The 19,307-nt window shown below is 41.3% G+C and overlaps 1 protein-coding gene across 1 annotated transcript in view; it reads left to right on the forward strand.

Moving 5' to 3' along the window:
• Nucleotides 1-19,059, forward strand: part of LOC146772749 (rho guanine nucleotide exchange factor 11-like) — a 276,718-nt gene extending 257,659 nt beyond the window's left edge. Inside the window, 4 exon segments of the mRNA XM_085637027.1 lie at nucleotides 2,463-2,489; nucleotides 2,492-2,757; nucleotides 17,221-17,404; nucleotides 18,729-19,059. Coding sequence (XP_085493153.1) covers nucleotides 2,463-2,489; nucleotides 2,492-2,757; nucleotides 17,221-17,404; nucleotides 18,729-18,940 — 689 coding nt within the window. The 3' untranslated portion in view covers nucleotides 18,941-19,059.
• The last annotated feature ends 248 nt before the right edge of the window (nucleotides 19,060-19,307 follow it).

A 19,307-nucleotide genomic window follows, 5' to 3' on the forward strand; every position in this document is an offset into this window, starting at 1 on the left:
TGTTCCCTGGATTGGCCTGCAGTAGTTTTCATTGGACTGGAAAAAGGAGGGAAAAGGAGCTGTGAGATAACTTTTTAATCTTGAACCTGCAATCACCCATGGGCTAGAGAGAGAACTAGCCCCCTGACTGAAGTCTCAGGACCAGTAGACTTAATTTTCGTCGCTAAGGCCTGTTAGTGAGCCGCCGCAGCCGAGGAGCGTCAAGAAAATCATCGCATCGCTGCCGCTGAGAGCTCGCTGGCCTGATCATCGACCCGCATGTATGCGGGCCTAAAATTATCGCTACAGCCGCGGAGCGTCAGGAAGATCGTCGCCTCGCTGCCGCCGAGGGCACGCTGGCCTGATCATCGACCCGCACGTTTGCGGCCCGAAAATCATTGCTACAGCCGCGGAGCGTCAGGAAAATCGTCGCATCGCTGCCTCTGAGGGCTCGCTGGCCTGATCATCGCCCGCGCGTTTGCGGACCGAAAATCATGGCTACAGCCGCGGAACGTCAGGAAATTCGTCGCATCGCTGCCGCTGAGGGTTCGCTGGCCTGATCATCGCCTTGCCCGGTTGCGGGCCCCAAAATTGTCGCTAACCCCCGTTAGCGAGCGGCTGTGACCAAGAGTGTGAGGAAAAACATCGCTAACCCGCCCGTGCTGCATTTTTTGTGGATTATTTGACAACATCTCAGAACTGTGAGTAAAAAGGGTCGCAGAGACCATTGCCCTGAACTGAGCTTTGCATTCCCCATTGGAACTATTTTTGCAGCATCCAGAGAGAATTATTTTTGTACAGTATTGTGGTTTCCTCGTTATTTGGTCTTGTGATAAGCCTCTACATAAAGATAACTATTTTTTGATAGCTACCTGTGTTGTCTCCCTTGGTAGTGTTCCTCACTGTTTTTGCTGTGTATGATCATCAACGCTTTACACACTGCCTCTGAGAGGGGTTGTCAAAGGGGTGCAGCCCTTCACTCTGACTTAGAAAGAAGGCTCCCTGCTTGGACAGTGGCCATCCACTGCCAACCAGAGACCCCCATTTCTAACATATATGTTTTGTGTTTTTGTGAGTAATCATAATGTCTGTTTTTTTTACCAATGAATTTGATTTTATCATCTCTGATCTGTATTCTTTTATGGTGATTTTTTATTTACAGAATAAAGATTTATATTGAATACTCATTAAGAGTTTTAAATAACAGGCTATTCTACTGTCTTGAAGCAGTGGATAGGAGACCCTGTCAAAAATCGATAGTGTCCTTTAGCTACATATAACAGTGTTTTCATGTGTAGACTACACTTCAACCCTTAACTTCTCACCTACTTTGGACCATTCCTCTTCAATCATGCACTCAAATATACCTTTCTGGTAAGATAATGTTTAGTGCAATTTTATGACATTTTGTATTTGTTTTCTAACCTTGAATCTTGTGGCTGTGCTCCAGGCTTTTGAAAAGTGATTGTATTGTTTCAATGAGATACATTTAATGGTTTAGTCATTGAATTCATTTATGACTGGTGTTACTTTTGTTGTAAATGCACCTCCAGTGGGGTTCGGAATTCTGACTACTTTTTCTAGATTCGCTTGAGGTGATTGCTTTGTTACAACTTTTTTTCAAGAGAGAGGTCAGTGGTTCATAGAGCATGGATGCAAATTTTGTACAATAGTGAGGAGCTTTCTTAGTCCCTCTGTGGCCTGCCGCCCTTTGATTTCTTGCTGTGACCGGGTCAGGATTCATGGGATTTGTCCCCTACCCATGGGTATGCGAGCTTGATGTAACTGGAAGCTTCCATAAATCAGTCCTGCACAGGGTGCTTTGGCCAATTCTCATAGATTTGTGACAGCATCTTATAGAAATGGTTCAGGACTTCTTGCTGTGCGGTTACTTTATGCCACACCTTTTCATATTGTTATCCGGTCCAACCTGGTAACCTCACTGAAATGATTTCAATGATGCAGTTCATTTCCAAGGCTATCAGGGCTTTTTTTTTTTTACCAGCCAGTGTCTCTTGTATCTGATTGAAGAAATGTCATTTTAACTCACTCTAGCCATTAGGTACCCCACTCTTCTCATATCTTTTTTCATAGCAGCCACTGAGGGTCAGACAGGGCTTCTATCTAGCATGGTGTCCAGGTAGTGTCATCTGGAAATATTATGTGCTTGGAAAATGTTCTGCAGTATGCAATAGAGAGGGAGTTTATGCTGTTCTGGATGTTGCTAGAATTCTCTGGTTGCTAATTTAACATCTTTTATCATGAAGGTATTCTTCTTGAAAATGGTGTTTAAGAGGTAGTGATAGTCTGGAGAAATATTTGCTCTGGAAGGCAAGACATTGTTACAGATGATATACCATAGTAAATACTACTACATCTGGTGGTGTGAGTGCAGAATAGTAAAATTCAGATTTTAATAGACAGCATTTGAGAAAACCACGTAACTGATGCACGTATATTTTATTTTTCTCTGCATAATGCAGGAAATTATTTTTATAAAGCACTGCCAGCTAACCCCTTGATTCCTCTACAGATGGTGACCGCATAGCAACTGTAGGGAAAACTTGTCCGACCGACAGGACTGAAAGTAAGGCTGGTCCCAGCACCTTGAGTGCACCGACAATCAGTCGCATCAACTCCAGTGAAGACAGACATCAATTCCGAAGCACCGAGGTTGTACCTTCTGCAGAATCGCCAGCCTCCAGCATTGTAATTCATGACATGGACATGGTCTTCAAGATGATGGAGCCGCTTACACTGAAGCTTAACGTGCAGAAGGTGAGAGTGACTGATATGCAAAATAGGATTGTTAAATGACTGATTGCCTGTGATCTATGACACCGTTAACCAAATTGCCTTAAAGCCCACGAAAACATACTTATTTTCACAATTTTAAAATTGCTATGCCATCTAGCAGCAGTATGTTTAGAATTCTAGTGGTAGATTTTTATGAACACTCCAATTTATTCTTACGCTAGATTTTTGAGAACACTCAGATTTGTTCTTATGCTGAGCATAGAGCAGCTAAGTTATGTAAAAGTTGGAATGTTCATTGGCTTTTAAAGCATTTTCAAATTCTTTGTCTTCTACAAATGAAGGTACTAGTTGTGCAGACTCTTTCAATTAAGTTTGTGATATATGAAAACTTACAGTAAGAAAAAACAATATTGTATTTTGGACAGCCTTGGAAAAGACTTCAGTCATGTCAGTCCTTTAAAATAGCATCATTACAATCCATTATGAAATCTCAATCTCAAGCATCCTGTTCAAAACATTTATGTATCACCTGCACCCCACAAGGGGAGAACATCACATTTACCTACTGGATTGCATTTTCAAGAAAACCTTTCTTGTCCTATATTACACGAATAAGAAATGTATTTGAATGGTAACCCATACGCTTCAGCCGGCACCAATCTTCAGGTGCAAATCTGTGATTCAACCCTCTACTGACACCAGACATCTCCTGCTGTAGACTTCCTTGCAACTTGCCTTGGGAGGTTCATAGTGTTTAGAAATTGCCACCTACGTGCTGCATAATTCAGACTTTCCACAGCAGGGGTGGGTAGAAAATCACGATTTTATTAAAGACATGGATGCCAATAATATTAATATCTTCTCTATTGCCAACTCACAACAGCAACTTGAACAAACACTTTGGGCCCCGTTAGTATGGCGGGCGGACAAAGTCCGCCCGCCATACCCTCGGGAAACGGGACCGCCCGCTGAATATGCGGCGAACCCGCACTCCCAATTAGTATGCGCTCGCCACACTGGCGGGCGCATGGCGCATCTGCAACATTGCGGCGGGCGGTGCAGAGCGCACCGCCCGCTGCAATGCCACAAAGGCAGGTTGTGCGTTTCAATGCACAACGTGGCAGGCACCGCGCGATACCTGCCACATTGTTCATTGAAAGGCAAGGGGGTACCATAGGTGCTCCCCATGTGCACCCCCCACCCCCCAGAATCCCTGGGGGCCCTCTATGGGCCCCCAATGGCGAAAACGCCTGCTTGCCACGGAAAGGCAACACCCCGCCTGCATACTAATATGGATGGCGGTGTCTACCAGACACCGGCACCATATTAACTGCTTTTCTGCCCGGTAGGCAATCGGGCGGATTGCTTACCGGCGGAAAACCGGCGGACGGTCTTCCCATCCGCCGGGGTCCGCCCTGGCCACGGTAATGTGGCAAGGGGGGAATTCATATGCGGGCAGTGGTTTTCTGCGGGCATATCAGGTAGATATCAGATATCAGGTAGATCGCCACCGCCTGTATGGCGGTGGCGATCTACCTGATATCTTAATGAGCCCCTTAGAATTAGAATACAAATCTTTTAACATTCTGCTCTGTATATAATCCCAAGTCAGGCAGCCATCTTCCTTCTTTTGCTGGCAGTATTAGTAACATTAAACATCTTCATGCTTGAACATCCTGTGGTGGATAAAACCTCTTCCAACACTCCTCTGGCTTTCTTATTTACTTCCTGTGGTCACCTCCCCCCAAAAACACATAAAATATATTAAAGGGTAGGCTTAACACAGGACTGAATAATATCAGCCTCTGTGTCTTTAATAAAATCATGATATCCTACCTACCCCTGCTGCGGAACCTCTGAATTTTATATCAAGGCACGGAGGCCAATATTATGCACGTTTCAAGCCTTGCCATAATATTCCTCACAGCACCTTCCATGGATACAAAAAAAATGTAAACACTGATTCTGTTGACCAATCCACTGCAGCTAAAATACTAGTAAATCCACCTCCTGTCACTAAAGCCTTGGATGCCAAAGCCCCTCTTGCAGAATGTGCTACAGAGCTTGCAAGAACAAATCCTGCCATTCTCATCGCTTCCTCAACCCATCGTGCTAATGTATGGGAGATGCAGCCTTGTAAGGATACCTACAAGAAATTATCAACTGCATCTCCCCGTTACTTCTCAAACTTTATGTTCGTCTCTCATAATAATGCAAGGATCTCACTACTCAAAGTCTTCTATAAAAAAATGTCTTGGATAAAAAAAAAGTCTGCAACATAGTCTTAGTCCTCTTCCTGATATTGAAACATACTCCTCCTGGTAAATATCTCCATGATGTTATCTCCAACACCTTAAAATATGACAATCTTCTAAACGAAATCAATCAAAGAAGCATGATTAACTTGAATGACAGATGTTTTAAATCCAAAAATGTGTTCTCTTTCCAACTATACAATTCTCTCTCAAAACAAGATCTACATTCCACAAAGATGAATACTTCGGGTCCAATGGTGTCCTCAACCGCACCCTCCTCAACAACCTTTTCACCACATCATGCTGTCCCACTGGCACACTATTCTCGAACTCATGGCCTGCTGAAATCTCTGACCTACTTATATTTACTGAACTGTACGAATTCCCCTTAAGGAAAACCTCTGACAAAAACTTAACCACCTCCACCACAGATGCTGAAATGGGATACAAATTCCACAGAACACACTAACACATCCATCTCTTTAATGCCAACCTGTATGCCTTAGATGTTCCTGGTGACCAGGATTCCTTGATGAGTTTCAAAGTTTCTGCTAATAAAGCTGAAACCTGCCAAACTCTCCCGAAATCAACCATCCCTTCAACCTCAACAGTCCCTGCAAAACTAACTTGAGTCTCTCTCCCATCGTATTTACTAACAGATCTGCGAACTCCGGCAGAAGAACTGGACCATCTATCAACAGATCCATGACGTCTACATACAAAACCTGGGTTGGACAAAAAGCAGCTATCAACACTATTTCCACTAGCTCTTTTCTCACTTTCATTAGGAATCTCTGTATCTCTGCAAATGGTGGGAAAGCATAACTGTGAGCCCGTCCCCAGTGCTACAGAAATGCATCCTCTGTCTCTGGATCCAGCCTCCAACTGTAGAACTTGTGAATTTCAGCATTCACCCTCTTGGTGAACAAACATTAACGGTCCCCATCTGTTGCTGAGTTTCCCAAACACCCTCTTGTTCAGCATCCAATCACTGAAATGCTTCAACTTCCTGGAGTTCCAATCTGCTATTATTTTGCTCATCCCTGGTATATACTGAGCCTGTACCATAATGTCCTTGCTCAGACAAAAATGCCAAAAGTCGCTTGCTAAATCCACTAAAGTATTTGACCGTGGTCCCCCCAACTTCTTGACATACCCATCTGCAGAAATATTGTCCATTTTTAATAATTCACAACATTTTACCTTGTTCCTGACAAATGTCTTGATCACAAAGGACACTGGCAACAACTCCAGATAATTGACGTGCATTGCCTTCTCCTGAACTGTCCACTTTCCCCCTATTGCTAATGAGCCACACCTTGCTCCCCAGCCCTACAGACTAGCATCCGACTCTATACCCACCTTCTGAATGTCACCAAATATGGCCCTTCCATTCCAAGCTCCCAAATTTCCCAGCCACCACTCCAGCTCTCCTTTTGTCTCTACATCTTCCTGTACTCACTGGTCTTCAATCTCTGTAGGGTTCGATAATGCAATGAGCTGGAAAAACTGCCTGTATTGACGCAGACAGCAGCCCTAGCATCCTGGCAATCTGATGCAAAGTTATCCATTCGCACATCAACATTCTCTTGCAAATCATCTTCGCCTTCTCCAGGGGTAGCCTCAACATACATTCCAGTGTCTAAATCTGAAAGCCCAACAATCCCATCTCCTTTGCTAGTTCCAGACATGATATCTCTTTGCTCACTACAAAATCCAGATCCTTCAACACTGCATTGCTAGCCCCGTTTGCTCCTGTGCTAACTCCTCGCTGTCTAACATAATTAAGATGTCGTCCAAATACACTATCAATCGGAAGCCTCTCATCTGCAGCTAAGTCACTATTGGCCTCATCACCTGTCAAACTAAATGGAAGATTCTTGAACCTCCACAGTATCTCCTTCCAATGGATTCTCAAAAAATCTCTCTGGTCCCTGGCAACTGGTAAGGTCAAGTAAGCATCCTTCAAATCTAGATGTGTTAACCAGTCTCCCTGTCTCAAGAGCTCTCACAGCATATGAATCGCTTCCATCTTGGAGTGATTATACTGTAGCCAGTAGTTCAACTCCTTGAAATGTATACCCTTGTCCTTCTTTTCGACCAGACATAAGTTGCACAAAACCAATCATTACATTTCCTGCCTTCTCTACAGCTCCCATTTTCGCAAGCATCTTTACCTCTTGATCTACCATTCTCTCTTCTGTTTTAGAAAATCTTAGAGGCTTCTGACATCTTTCCTGCACAGGAATTTCTACAGTGTCTATCGAGATACCCCTCCACTGTTTGTAACACCCATTGATCTGCCATTATTTCCTTCCATCTCTCCAAAAAATGGGTGAGTCTGCCACCCAACTGTACCGGGGTACACAAAGGGTCTTTTACTAAACATACCTTGTTGTCTTGCCCTCCTGTCTCTTGTAAATATTCCTCTTCCCCTCTGGGGATAGAATGCTGTCTGATATCATGTTGATTGATATCCACTGGGTCTAAATCCACGCGAGAATTACATCCATGTGATTCCAACAAATTGGCTGGGGATTCGACCCTGCATTCTCCCGGCCCCACCAAAAACCATTCTAATATCCTTCTGCACCTTCTGTATGGAATTAAATGCAATGGCATATTGATGCAGCGGTAATTTCACGGTAATTTCTCAATGCAAAACCTCATTTACCTCTAATTTACCGCTGTAAAGGTACTAGACCCTTGCCACTGTATATTACCTTCAGGAGATTTTACATAAACATGAAAAATCAAAAATGTATTTAATATTTAAGTCAATAAAGAGAGTTGTGACTATTTTAAAGGGTTTTATTTTCTAGTCAAAAGTTAAGTTTCTCTGACCCTTTATTCATTAGTCAAATATCAATCTGGTTACAGAATTGAAAATAGGAAAATAGAATTAATACAGGACATATTACAGTCTGCATATAAAGCATCACATGTAGAAAAGAAAAAGTGGCGCAAAATATCACTCTTAAAGAGTTTCTAAGAAAAGAGTGAGTCTTGCAAGGCTAATCAATAATCAATAATGGCAAAAATCTCCCATGAAGAGAAATAAATGCATAGGACAACTGCATCTTTTCAAAAGCAGTTAGTCAAAGCATGAAATTTAAAGTTTGGCACCTAAAATCTAAACCTGTTCTGATCCTCTCAGCTCTCTCTCTGTGCTGTTCATCTGCCTCTGTCTCAGGAGCTGCAAAATAGCCCCCACAGACGCAGCCCCTCCTTCTCTCTCTAAGGCTTCAGTTATCTGACTACTGTCCTGCCTGGCGTTCAGGAAAAATTGAGCAAAAAGCCACCCCACCTTCCTCTGTCTCTCCTCGGACGAAATCTCCTCCCAGTCTGCACCCGCGACGTTCACGTACCTAACCCATATGATGTCTGGCCTCATCTGCTGCCTCTCCTCTCTCCTCCTCCTAAAAACAGCAAGCAGCAAAACACGTCTCCAAAGAGGTCATTATTTATACTTTAATTCTTGACTGACTACACAAATAATGTTGCGGTTTTCAGTAAAGTTTGCACTGATTGGTTAGCATAGATGACATGAGGGTCTCACCATCCTGTTCTCATTGCAAATCCGGTTTTAACAAAAAACATGTTAATGATAAATACAATCATATATTTCAGCACCATTTAATAGGAAAAATGTGTCAGTCTATTTCCTTTTTTCCTGTCACATCGCACGCAGGATAAGCACATTCCACAAACACTGGTACATTGGCAGGACTACAAGAATTTAAAGTTTACGGTGTCCTTGAACTAGGTCTTCACTCGAGGCACTTGGCAGTATGTAGCTGTTTTCTGCGCATGCTCTCTCATTTAATATAATTTCACAGCCTTGCTGGATTCACAGGCAGCCATTTTATCTTAGGCCCAAAAATAAAACAAACACAAAAATAGTATTCATTTACGAAATAGAACCCTTTCTGTTTATCTCCCCCATGCTAATACGTTGTATCATTTATTTTCCTAGCAAAAGCTATTTGTTTAAAGCAGCTTTTCTATTATTTGTGCACAACATGCAAAAATGCGCAATGTACAACATAGCATAAAACATGCCCCAGTGCAAACTTTCAAAGCACACACAGTTAATACATACTCATAGCAACATGCTCTAATGTTTTAGATAGCTTTTCATGCAAAATGCTTTAGCCCCACGTGCAGTGATGGTGCATGGTTAATTTCATACACATTATAAAAAGATGTGTTATGAACTGAATATGTATCTGTCTAAATATGCAACAAAGCCAAAGTCTCTTGAGACAGGAAACAGGGAGTGTAATTTATAAGGGAAAAGAGCTGGGAAGAGAGAACACACATTCTATGATTATCCTCAAAGCTAAAATAGCCACTGAAATCACTAGTTTTCTCTACACTGCAAAACACGTTAATTCAGCACAAGCATTTCAGACTGAAAGCATTGACCAGGCCTCATTTTATGTCTTTCACTGTGCTTTGCACCAAAAGTGCTACTTTTAATAAGCATTTGACTAGGCCTCATTTCGTGTTTCATGTGCCATGTGTTTTCTGCTTGCACCAAAGTCTGCGTCAATTTAAATGCGCTCTGCCCGAAGCACAAAAATAAAGCAATGCCTGACTCCAGATGAAATCTGGGCTACGTCAATACTTTGCCATCTCCTTCACAAACTTATCTCCAAAAGTAGGGCTTTAGCCTCCTGACCTGTCTTCTTACTTACTTGCTCCACTAACTTTGGCTCAATATTCATCAAGAGACTTGTCGTATGCTCTGCACCAAAACATCCACACCAGTCTCCTGTAAATATGTCTCCTCATACATGGCACACATCTTTGTTATGAGCCCACATACACCTAGAAGGCAATCCTGACATCCTTTTAATCCCCTTTCCAGACTTGGATCTCTCCCTGATTTGTTCAAGAAGTGTAACATCTTAGAATCTAGATCCGGCATCAACAATAAAGATTGGCCAGAGATGGCCTTGGACATTCAGAGCGAAGTCATGTTCTGACTTCCTTAGGCATCTCCCGCCTAATCCAGAACTCCAGTTATTCCGCCACATGCTGTGCTGGGAGCTACTGACAGGGTAATGGATGCTGTATGAAATGTGGGCCCAACATATAATCCCTCAAGGGATCCTTCACCTGCTCCACCTGTTTATTTTCCACTTTCTCTTTTTTTTTTACTCTTTTCCTTTCTATTCCTCATCCTCCCTGTCTCCTAAATCAGATGAACACAAAATGACAATGCCCCCGCCCTGCTGGAGGAGTCATCACAGGCCACCCCTCTGTGATCCCTCTTACTGGCCTTCATAACCTTCTCACTCAACTCAAGTTTGAGGTGGAGAGTGGTGGGGTAGAGAGTGGAATGAGTGGGGTGGAGAGTGGTGGGGTGGAGAGTGGAATGAGTGAAGTGGAGTGAAATTGGTTCCTAAAGTTTACCAAATTAAAACAGTTTCCCCCCCGAATTGTACTTTCCTTTTGTCTTTAAGCCCTTCTCTTTTTGCATATACTTCTTTTTCTGAGTCACTTTACAAACACCACTCTCTCCAGCCACCTTATCCGTAGCCTTCAACTGACCAGAGCTGCTTGTCCTCATTCCTGCTCCCAAATTTCTGTTCCAAACTTTCCATACAATCATCTATTTTCTTCCCTAATTGGGTTGCCAAGGTTGAAACTACCTGACACATTCCTGGACCTTATCCTCAATGCTCCTTTCTGATGCACCATTACCTTCCATTCTGACAGAATATATCTCACCAGTCTAAATTTTATCCATGGAATCCAAAATCTTTCCTTCAACTTAATGAATAGCACTCTTCCAAAATATCTCTGGACTTCAACTACCAGAGATCTTCTGCTTCTCTCATCACCAAGCTGAATCTGACTAAAAAAACACTTCTAAACTATCCCTAAATATCACTGCCTAGCCTCTCCTTATGAAAGGCCAGACTGCCTCAATCCCAAATGGCAACCTGCGTCCTCTGACACTTGTACGGCAGCTGCCTATAACTAAATTCGGCCCAGCCTGCAAACGTGCTCCACTCCATCAGGCACCCCTCATGTAAGCGCCGGTCCATTTCTTATATTTTCCCTCTCATAAATTAGGGGTTAATCAAAGCACAACTACGAAGCTGTTCAAACTCTCTAATCCTGCATGTCCCACCGGCATTCATCCGAGCACGCTTGCACTTGGCCGTGCCATGCGCTATGCTACTCGCGATCCAGGTTGCGTTCGTCCCTGTGTAAGGCACCGTCAGCGCCTTAATCAAGCAAAGTTGAGCCCATTCAAAAGACAAAATGCCTAAACAGTTGTATCACCTTTCCATTTAGATCAAATTTTAGAGTTACCAGTTTTCTTTCCAAAATCCAGAAACTGCAGCCGAACATGCTTTACATACACTTGATGTTAAACGTGCACATCTGTACTATTTGGAACACACAAAACCATTCATAAAAACACAGCAACTGTTTGCATCTTTCTCAAATCTATGTAAAGGTAAAGCCATATAAAAATCAGGAACAGCATGATGGATGATCACATGCATACACATTTGCTATGCCAAAGCAAAATGAGCATTAACAACCATGCCAAGGGCTCATTCATCAAGGAATAAAGGAGCCACAATGGCATATATCGGGAATATCACTCTCATTGACACCTGTGAAGCAGCAACATGGATAAACCCACACAATTACAAAACACTACTGTGTGGATGTATGAGCCAAACAATATGCTCCAGTTGGACAAACAGTCCTTCGAACATTATTTCTAGGAAGCACATCATCTCATGCCTAAGGCCACCAAGACAGAGGTACTGCTTTACAGTCTTAGCCAACACATGCTACGAATGGAGTATGTTACTTACCATGTAAGAATCTTTCGTAGCGTGTACTGCTGCAGATTCACATGCACCCTCTCACCTCCCCAGCAGGTATTAGATGCAGACAAATATACGCACACATACAGCATGTTATACAGTAAAGCTAACTTAGCAAACTGTATGCTCCTTCCCTATATGGCACGGAGGAAAAACATGATCTAAAAAGGAGCCGTGGAACATGCGCAATACCTCAAGGGGGAGGAGAGATGATGTACTTTCTCGTGCAAAAGCAACTTGCACGGTCCGGGCCCTATTCTAGATGGTAGGAGTGTGCATAGTATGTTAATCTGCCACACTACACACTACAAATAGATGCTTACAGGGTAAGTAACATACTCCTTTCTTTACACTTTTGTGAAACGATTGATAGTTTTGAAGAATAACTGCCTACTTTTTCAAATAAAATCAAATTTGGACAAAATGGACTACAAACAGGCTGCTAAATGTGTGCTTTTATTTTGAAAAGTTTGCTCTTCTAATGAAAAATGTTTATTGGATGTATTTTATGAAAGTGCAACAGAATGTGACACATGGGCAGGACTGTTCACTACTTACACTTCTCCACAGAGATTACTAGGAGAACAAGCTATTGCCCTTGTGATTTGTCCTTATTGTTTTTTAGGTTTGCATGACTAATCACATTTATGAAAGTAGCCTGCAAAAGAATGAATACAATTACACATTTTTGATGCAAGTTTGATTTCATAAAATGTTTACACAATAAACATAAAGAGGTTAGGTACAAACTGTGTATTTCCAATTGTTACAAATAGAATAGAGATAGCATGCCTCGTCAAGGTAATTCAAGTCTCTTAATGCCCCTTCTCACAAAAAATAAAGCTAATTAAACATTGGATGGCAGCCCCAGAGCAACATACATTGGCATAGCATCTGCTCCTTTCTGTAACGTGCTGCCTTTTTGTTCTTTCACAACTCTGGCCCAAATGGGGACAAGTGCAGCATTCCTCCATATCCCTGAACAAACCTGCCACTACTATGAAAAGCCGCTCCGGACCACAGGATCTTTAAGGTTGCGACTGTCAGGTCGAGTAGATTCTCAGAACAATCTCTTACTGTTACATAGGCATGGCCCCTTGAAATACCTCCATACATTTTTATCCAGGAATGTTCATTTTTTATTTGTGTTTTGTATCATTAGAGAAGTGATTTAGCTTGGGTAGACATTGCTGAACTAGTCTGAATTGTTCTGGACACCATTTCTTAAAATGGCAGATCTGTTGCAGTGATGATGTAATATTTCAGGAACCATGAGACCTATATCCTCCATTTTTATGTCAAAACATAGGCTTAGGGGATCAAGTAGGCTTATAGAGATAAAAAATGACTCCTCAGAGCAAACATTCCACCATTTTCCAAAATGCTGGCTCTAAAATGATGTGTTTTAGCTGCCATATTGGTAATCTATTTTAATACTGTTTTGGTTTTTCTGTTGATTCAAATTCGTAAACATGAGCAAAGGAAGTAGTAGCAGAGGATCTTTACCTCCTGACAGTGTTGCTAATTACAAAATCTGAGGACTCATTCAACAACAAATAATTAGTCATATGCCAAATTGATCCAAAAGAAAATCTAACATCCACTACGGCTGGACAGAGGAGAGTTCGAGTTGCTTCAGAAATACTGCAAAGCAAAAGTTCACAAAAGTTTAAAACTGTTGGGTGAAGAGGATCAAATATTTTATCATTGTAACAACAAGTGCTGCAAGTCGTATACAATGAAAAAAAGCCAGGATTTTTTTTTGTCAAAAAATAGCAGAAACCAGTGAATCACAACAAGAATTTGAGTTTTCTGAGAAAGCGACCACAACCAAACCCAATACCCATCCACTTAGAAGATTAATGGCTATCCCTCGTCCACCTCCAACAACTGATCACAAAAGCAGAGGTCCTTCAATGTGTTATCTGTGGTTTAGCCAGAACATGGACACTAGGGAGAATGAAAGAACAAAGTACAGAGTATGTGAGTACCAAAGGGCAAATATATTTTTAACTGCAGCGGGTTTCTTCCAAAATGAAGTTTTTAGCCGAATATCTGCTCTAAACAGCAAAGTGAATGTATTTGCAGTGGATTTGTATGCCCACTGGAACTGCATGCATGCGTACATTCGAAAATATGAATGTACGATGAGCTCCCAGCAGCAATGTAACAGCCGGCCTTCAGTTAAGTTTGCACTCTTTGAAAAAGGAAATTACGTTTTAAAGCCACTCCTGAGTGCTGGCTACGGGTTCACACTCAGTGAGATCGGAGAAATAATGGTCAACATTGATAAAACTGTTTTGATCCACAAGAATGAAATTAAGATTGTTCTGGTCAGAATGTGCAATAGCAGAATTATTTTTGTCAGTCTAACAAAAAAATGAGCTACTTACGTGGTAGACTGGGATGTGATGATGGCTTTCACTGATTTTGCAATCAGTGCAAGCCATCCTCACATCCCAGTCTACCACAACGTTTCAAAGTGGCTGAGGACATGTATCTTCTTCGACCTGATGCTGCGGTCCACAAAGCTGATTTCACTGACTTTATCATATCAATTATTCGGTGCAGATGAAGGATGAAGAAAAGCCAGTTCCTCAGTAGGCTGGAATTCATGCTCTGATCTCCCAGAATACTGTCCCACTGAAGAAGGCTGGTATTTTACCAGTAATTCCATCCCCAGTCACAAACTACGCAACAGTATACACAGCTCTAAATAATTTTCAAAATGTGCGTGTTCAGCTTGAAGACCAGCCTATCCTGACAATTGTCTGTGATTAATGTGTTTTTCGTATTGTAGCTGACATTTTTTTGAGCAATCAAGTAGGATTTGATGATCTTTATCCAATGACGGGTGTTTTCCACATGACAAAAGTTGCATTGCGGTGTGCAGTAAGTTATCTCAGTGGATGTGGCATAGACATTGCACTTATGGAGGCTCAAATCTTTGGAAGCAAAACTGTCCAGTAAGTATTGAGCAGAACTCAATATGTTCGTTCGTTACTAGGTATGCTCATCGTATCTGAGGCTATAGAAACATTGCATTGGAATGCTTTCTGGAAAAAGAATGGCAAATTAGGTTTTGCATATCTATCTAAGAAGTGAACAAGGCACAGGGTACACTTCAGTCAAGAGACATAATGCAAAGCTAGGTAATGTTCAATACACTCAGTTCAGAATCAGAAAACCTGAAAAACAAGTTCATAGAGTTTGTCAAAGTTTGTGATGAAAAATCAGAACTTTGCAAGTACTGGGGGAATGTTTTAGACATGATAGCTCTAGTTAAAAACTTGGTACATGCTGATCAGGAAAATGATTAGAAGCTGCATGTCAAGACTATGGAGTCATTGGTTACTGTGTTTCACAAATCCGATTGCATACACTACAATTAGATATGGGTCCTGGTATATGCAAAGAGTGAAGAAGCTAGAGGTGGAAAAACTACACCTCAACAGAAAATTCATCCAAATACATTTTGTGGTGAAAGACAGAGAGTTAAAGTTTAATGCTGTAACTCCAAATATGAACCTGGAACAGACGATCCCGAGATCACAGTAAAGCTCCAATAGAATTATTGGTCAGACTCGTAAAAGTGACTATGTTACTCAATGGCAGCTAGTTTACCATGAAGTCCTTTCTATTTGCAATGTTTCCAGAAAGATGACAAATGCAAAATGAATGGACCATTGTGTACTGTTCCTCACCACAAACTCGTGGGAAAGAGAGGAGAACGTTTTAACATGTTGACTGCCTTCTTCATTTCATGCAGCAGCAAGGAAACCACTTTGAAATGACCGAGCCTGTGCGACCAGCCAATTTTGTGACCAAACAATATGTGAATAACAATATAAAGTCACGTCTACTAGATGTCCTGGAACATGGATTGAAATCATAATTGAATTGAGCATAATTCAAGGATTGTCAGAGTGATTGATATGGTATGGAAATGGAGAAAAAAGACATTTAATTGCACTTGATATTCTGTACAAGAAATTTGACCCAGTGAAAGCCAGTGTTCTTTTCAAGGCACATATTCTTACGGGTGATTATGCTATGAGCAAAATTGGAACAAAGCTTGGAGTTTAACTGCTGAATCTGTGAAGTTCCTGAAAGGATTTTATGAGACAAAAGAAGAATGTGACTTTAAAGACGTAGAAAATATCTTGTATGTGTGTGGAAAGCGAGTTCTGACTGTCACACATTTGATGATCTTTGGTACAGTAAGTTCAAGAGATCAGTGCGGCTAAGTGACCTGCACCAATGTCATATTCTGTGCGCAGGCACATTAAAAGAGCGTTCTACTTGATCAGAAGATGTGTAAATATTTTGGATCATGCATATGTAGAGAAAGATCTGTGTGAATTTGGTTGGGAAGAAATTGATAGGGTTCTAAAACCTACAAACTTCTAAAGCCTCTACCCACAGAACTTACACATACATGTTCTTTCAATACCTGTCCTATAATAAGATTTCCCTGTTGATATGCTCTTCTCAAATGTTCAACATTCTGCTAATAAACCACAAGTGATTGCTGAAACAGATAAATAAAGTGAATTATGAAAATGTGTCTAAAACGGAAGTGATAAACATAATTTTATTTCATATTCAGATCATAAACATTGTTTGGTGTCTACATAATAGGATTAAAAACCATTATTATTTGTTTCATACTTTTATATGTCTCTTCTTCCTTATTATAGCCGCCATTTTGGAAAATGATAGAAGGGCTGCTCTGAGGAGGTTTTTTTTTGTCTCTATAAGACTACTTGTCCCTCAAAACCGATGTTTTGACACCAAAATGAAGTATATAGGCCTCATGGTTCCTGAAATATTGCATCATCATTGCAACATATCCGCCATATTTAAAAATGTCCTCCAGAAAAATTCAGCCTGGATCAGCAACGTCTGCCAAAGATTAATTATTTCCCCAATGATCCAAAAACACAAATCAAAAATGAAAATCTATGGAAAAATGTTTTTTAACAGGTATATCAGGGGGCTCAGATTATATAAGAACAGAAAATAAAGTTATGCTGCAGATCTAACACAGCAGCTCCTCCTTTGTAAATCTGCATCCAAAAGTTGCATCCTCTCTGAGACTTCCATTCACCCCCCTTTTAAGAGGACAGTAACTTCCACTGTCCCTTATCATTAGAGAAATAGAGAGAACCTTGAAAGTATGGGATGGAGGGAATTAAACTCTGTTAAACTTGTCTAATCTTCCATCCTTCCCAACATTTCCCTTTTCAAATTAATATGTTTTCTTCTCAAAGTTCAGTTGTACTAAAGATCCTGTAAATGTGGTACATTATCTTCAGTCGAATCATGTTGTATTCTTTGTCATGACCTTTTCTTTTTGACCATTGTAGGAAATGACAGCCCCACACAGGGGGGTAATTAAGTCTTTTAGAGGAGCCGCTTCGGAGGACGGTCCATTTGTCCATGACACAGGGAAGGAGCTCAACACACAGAGGGCAAACCTTCACAGTCCCAACGGGGAAGGCGATCCTTCCTTCACAAGAGACTTGCAGTCAGAGTCAGTAGCTGAGGACGGTAAGAAGACTTCTGTGTTGACTCTAAATTGAAACCAAATGGAATTATTTCTAAAGCACAGCAAAAATAACAAGCATACATCTTATGTTTTTTAGGATACTTAAAGCTTGATCACAGACACTTTGATCTTTACTAGAACCTTACATTTTTAACAAAGACCTAAGCCACTTCCATTGTCAGCACAACTTCAAGCCAAAACGTGTCCTGAGAATGTCGTCTTAGAAAAGTTCATAAAATAGTACTATGTTGGGTTCCAGAATATTTCTTTGCTTCACAACAAATCATTTTAGGAATTGGTAAATGACATTGGTTTAGTATTACAGCCTCTTTCTCACTTTTAGGAAAAAACTGTTACTTCACTGCTTTTCAAAGCCTTCAGATCATGGGTTGTCAATTGATAGGCTACAGAATGCTAAATTATTTGATTGAATTCTTTGAGAAATGAATTCTGTTTGAAAAGTGTGGGTGGTGCTAAGAGATCTAGCACTCAAACATGTCAGTGCAATCGTAAGCAGGACTAAGAAAATTACCATAATTGGAAAGCTTAACTTGTTGACAAATAATTTTGGAAACTACTGGATACTACTTACTACAGATTCCTGAACTTGTGTCTATTCTAAAGTCCCAGAGTTTACTTGGAAAACTCAAAAAGCAGTTCCCCTGCTCACCGGTAGGTGGTATGACTATGAGCAGCTTCAGTAGTGATGAACGGAGCTGCACATAAGCACCACGCATGTGTGCTGATGCCAGTTTCTTTTCGTCTGCCCCTTCAGATGCGGATCTGGAGCTCTGCTCTTCTTCTTCACTCCGCATCAATAACATTGGGCTGTGGTAGAGTCCCAAGGGCATTTGGCAGCTGATGAGGCAAAAGAGTACGATAGCCTCTTGTTTTGCATCTGGAACCCAGTTTAACCCCTTGTTGTTAAGAGATGTGTATTTTGACATTAGGGCTACTCCTTGCATTGGTGAAACAGTTTACACTGGATTGTGCGGTGTGAATGAGGAATATACAAGCTTTTGGGCTGGACCATCTCATAATCAATGGCAGTCATTGTAAGAACATGACCTGACACCAAGTGTAATATGAGCAATGTGCTTCTGTTCTGATGCTATCCTTCCTGTGGATTTGTTTTGATACTGTAGATACTGTAGATTAAAACCTACCTATAAAGGACATGGACTCACTTGGGCTGGCTCACCATAAAGATGGAGAGCTTGTGGCTAACCTTTCAGATTCTGCCTAAAGATGGTGTTGGGTAAAGCAAAATGTGAGTTACTGCATCCAAGACCAAGTATTTAACAATGTTTATTTTTTCTCCTCCAGGTCTTACCGAGGTTGTAGAAGATTCTTCTGCATTGTTGAATTCCACAGTGGGATTTGAAAGAAGAGCACACAGAGGCAGGCTTGGCCTCAGTCTTTCCCCACCACATCATACTCCTTTCATGCCCTCAACCACCTTCAGCTCCACCAAAGATAATGTGGATCAGGACCAGCAGCTGAGGGGAGGCGTCGCTATTAAAGAAACCGAAGTTTAGGGCCCAAAATGGGACTGAAACTGGAACATTGTTTTGGAGAAAGGAGAGGAGAGTGTCATAAAAACTGGATTTTTTGTTTTCTGAAAAACGCATATTAGCTTAAAGTAAACATATATAGTTATATACCTAGTTTTAAAAAAAAGATGTCGTACTACAGCAATTTTATTTGCTTCATGAAAAGTGTTTCCTGCCTGCCCAAGCAGGCTGTTTGCTGTTGGAGATAAGGGATCACTTCTCCACGTATTCTCTCCAAGTGAACAAAATCGACAGAAATGTATTTCCTGAGGACTTGTTCCCACTTCCACTCCGCATGCCAACCAAGGGGGCTGGAGAAAAGAGGGGCGTATGCTTCTGGCATTAAACATAC

This window comes from Triturus cristatus, chromosome 12 (assembly GCF_964204655.1).
Source record: "Triturus cristatus chromosome 12, aTriCri1.1, whole genome shotgun sequence".
NCBI classification, from domain to species: Eukaryota; Metazoa; Chordata; class Amphibia; order Caudata; family Salamandridae; genus Triturus; species Triturus cristatus.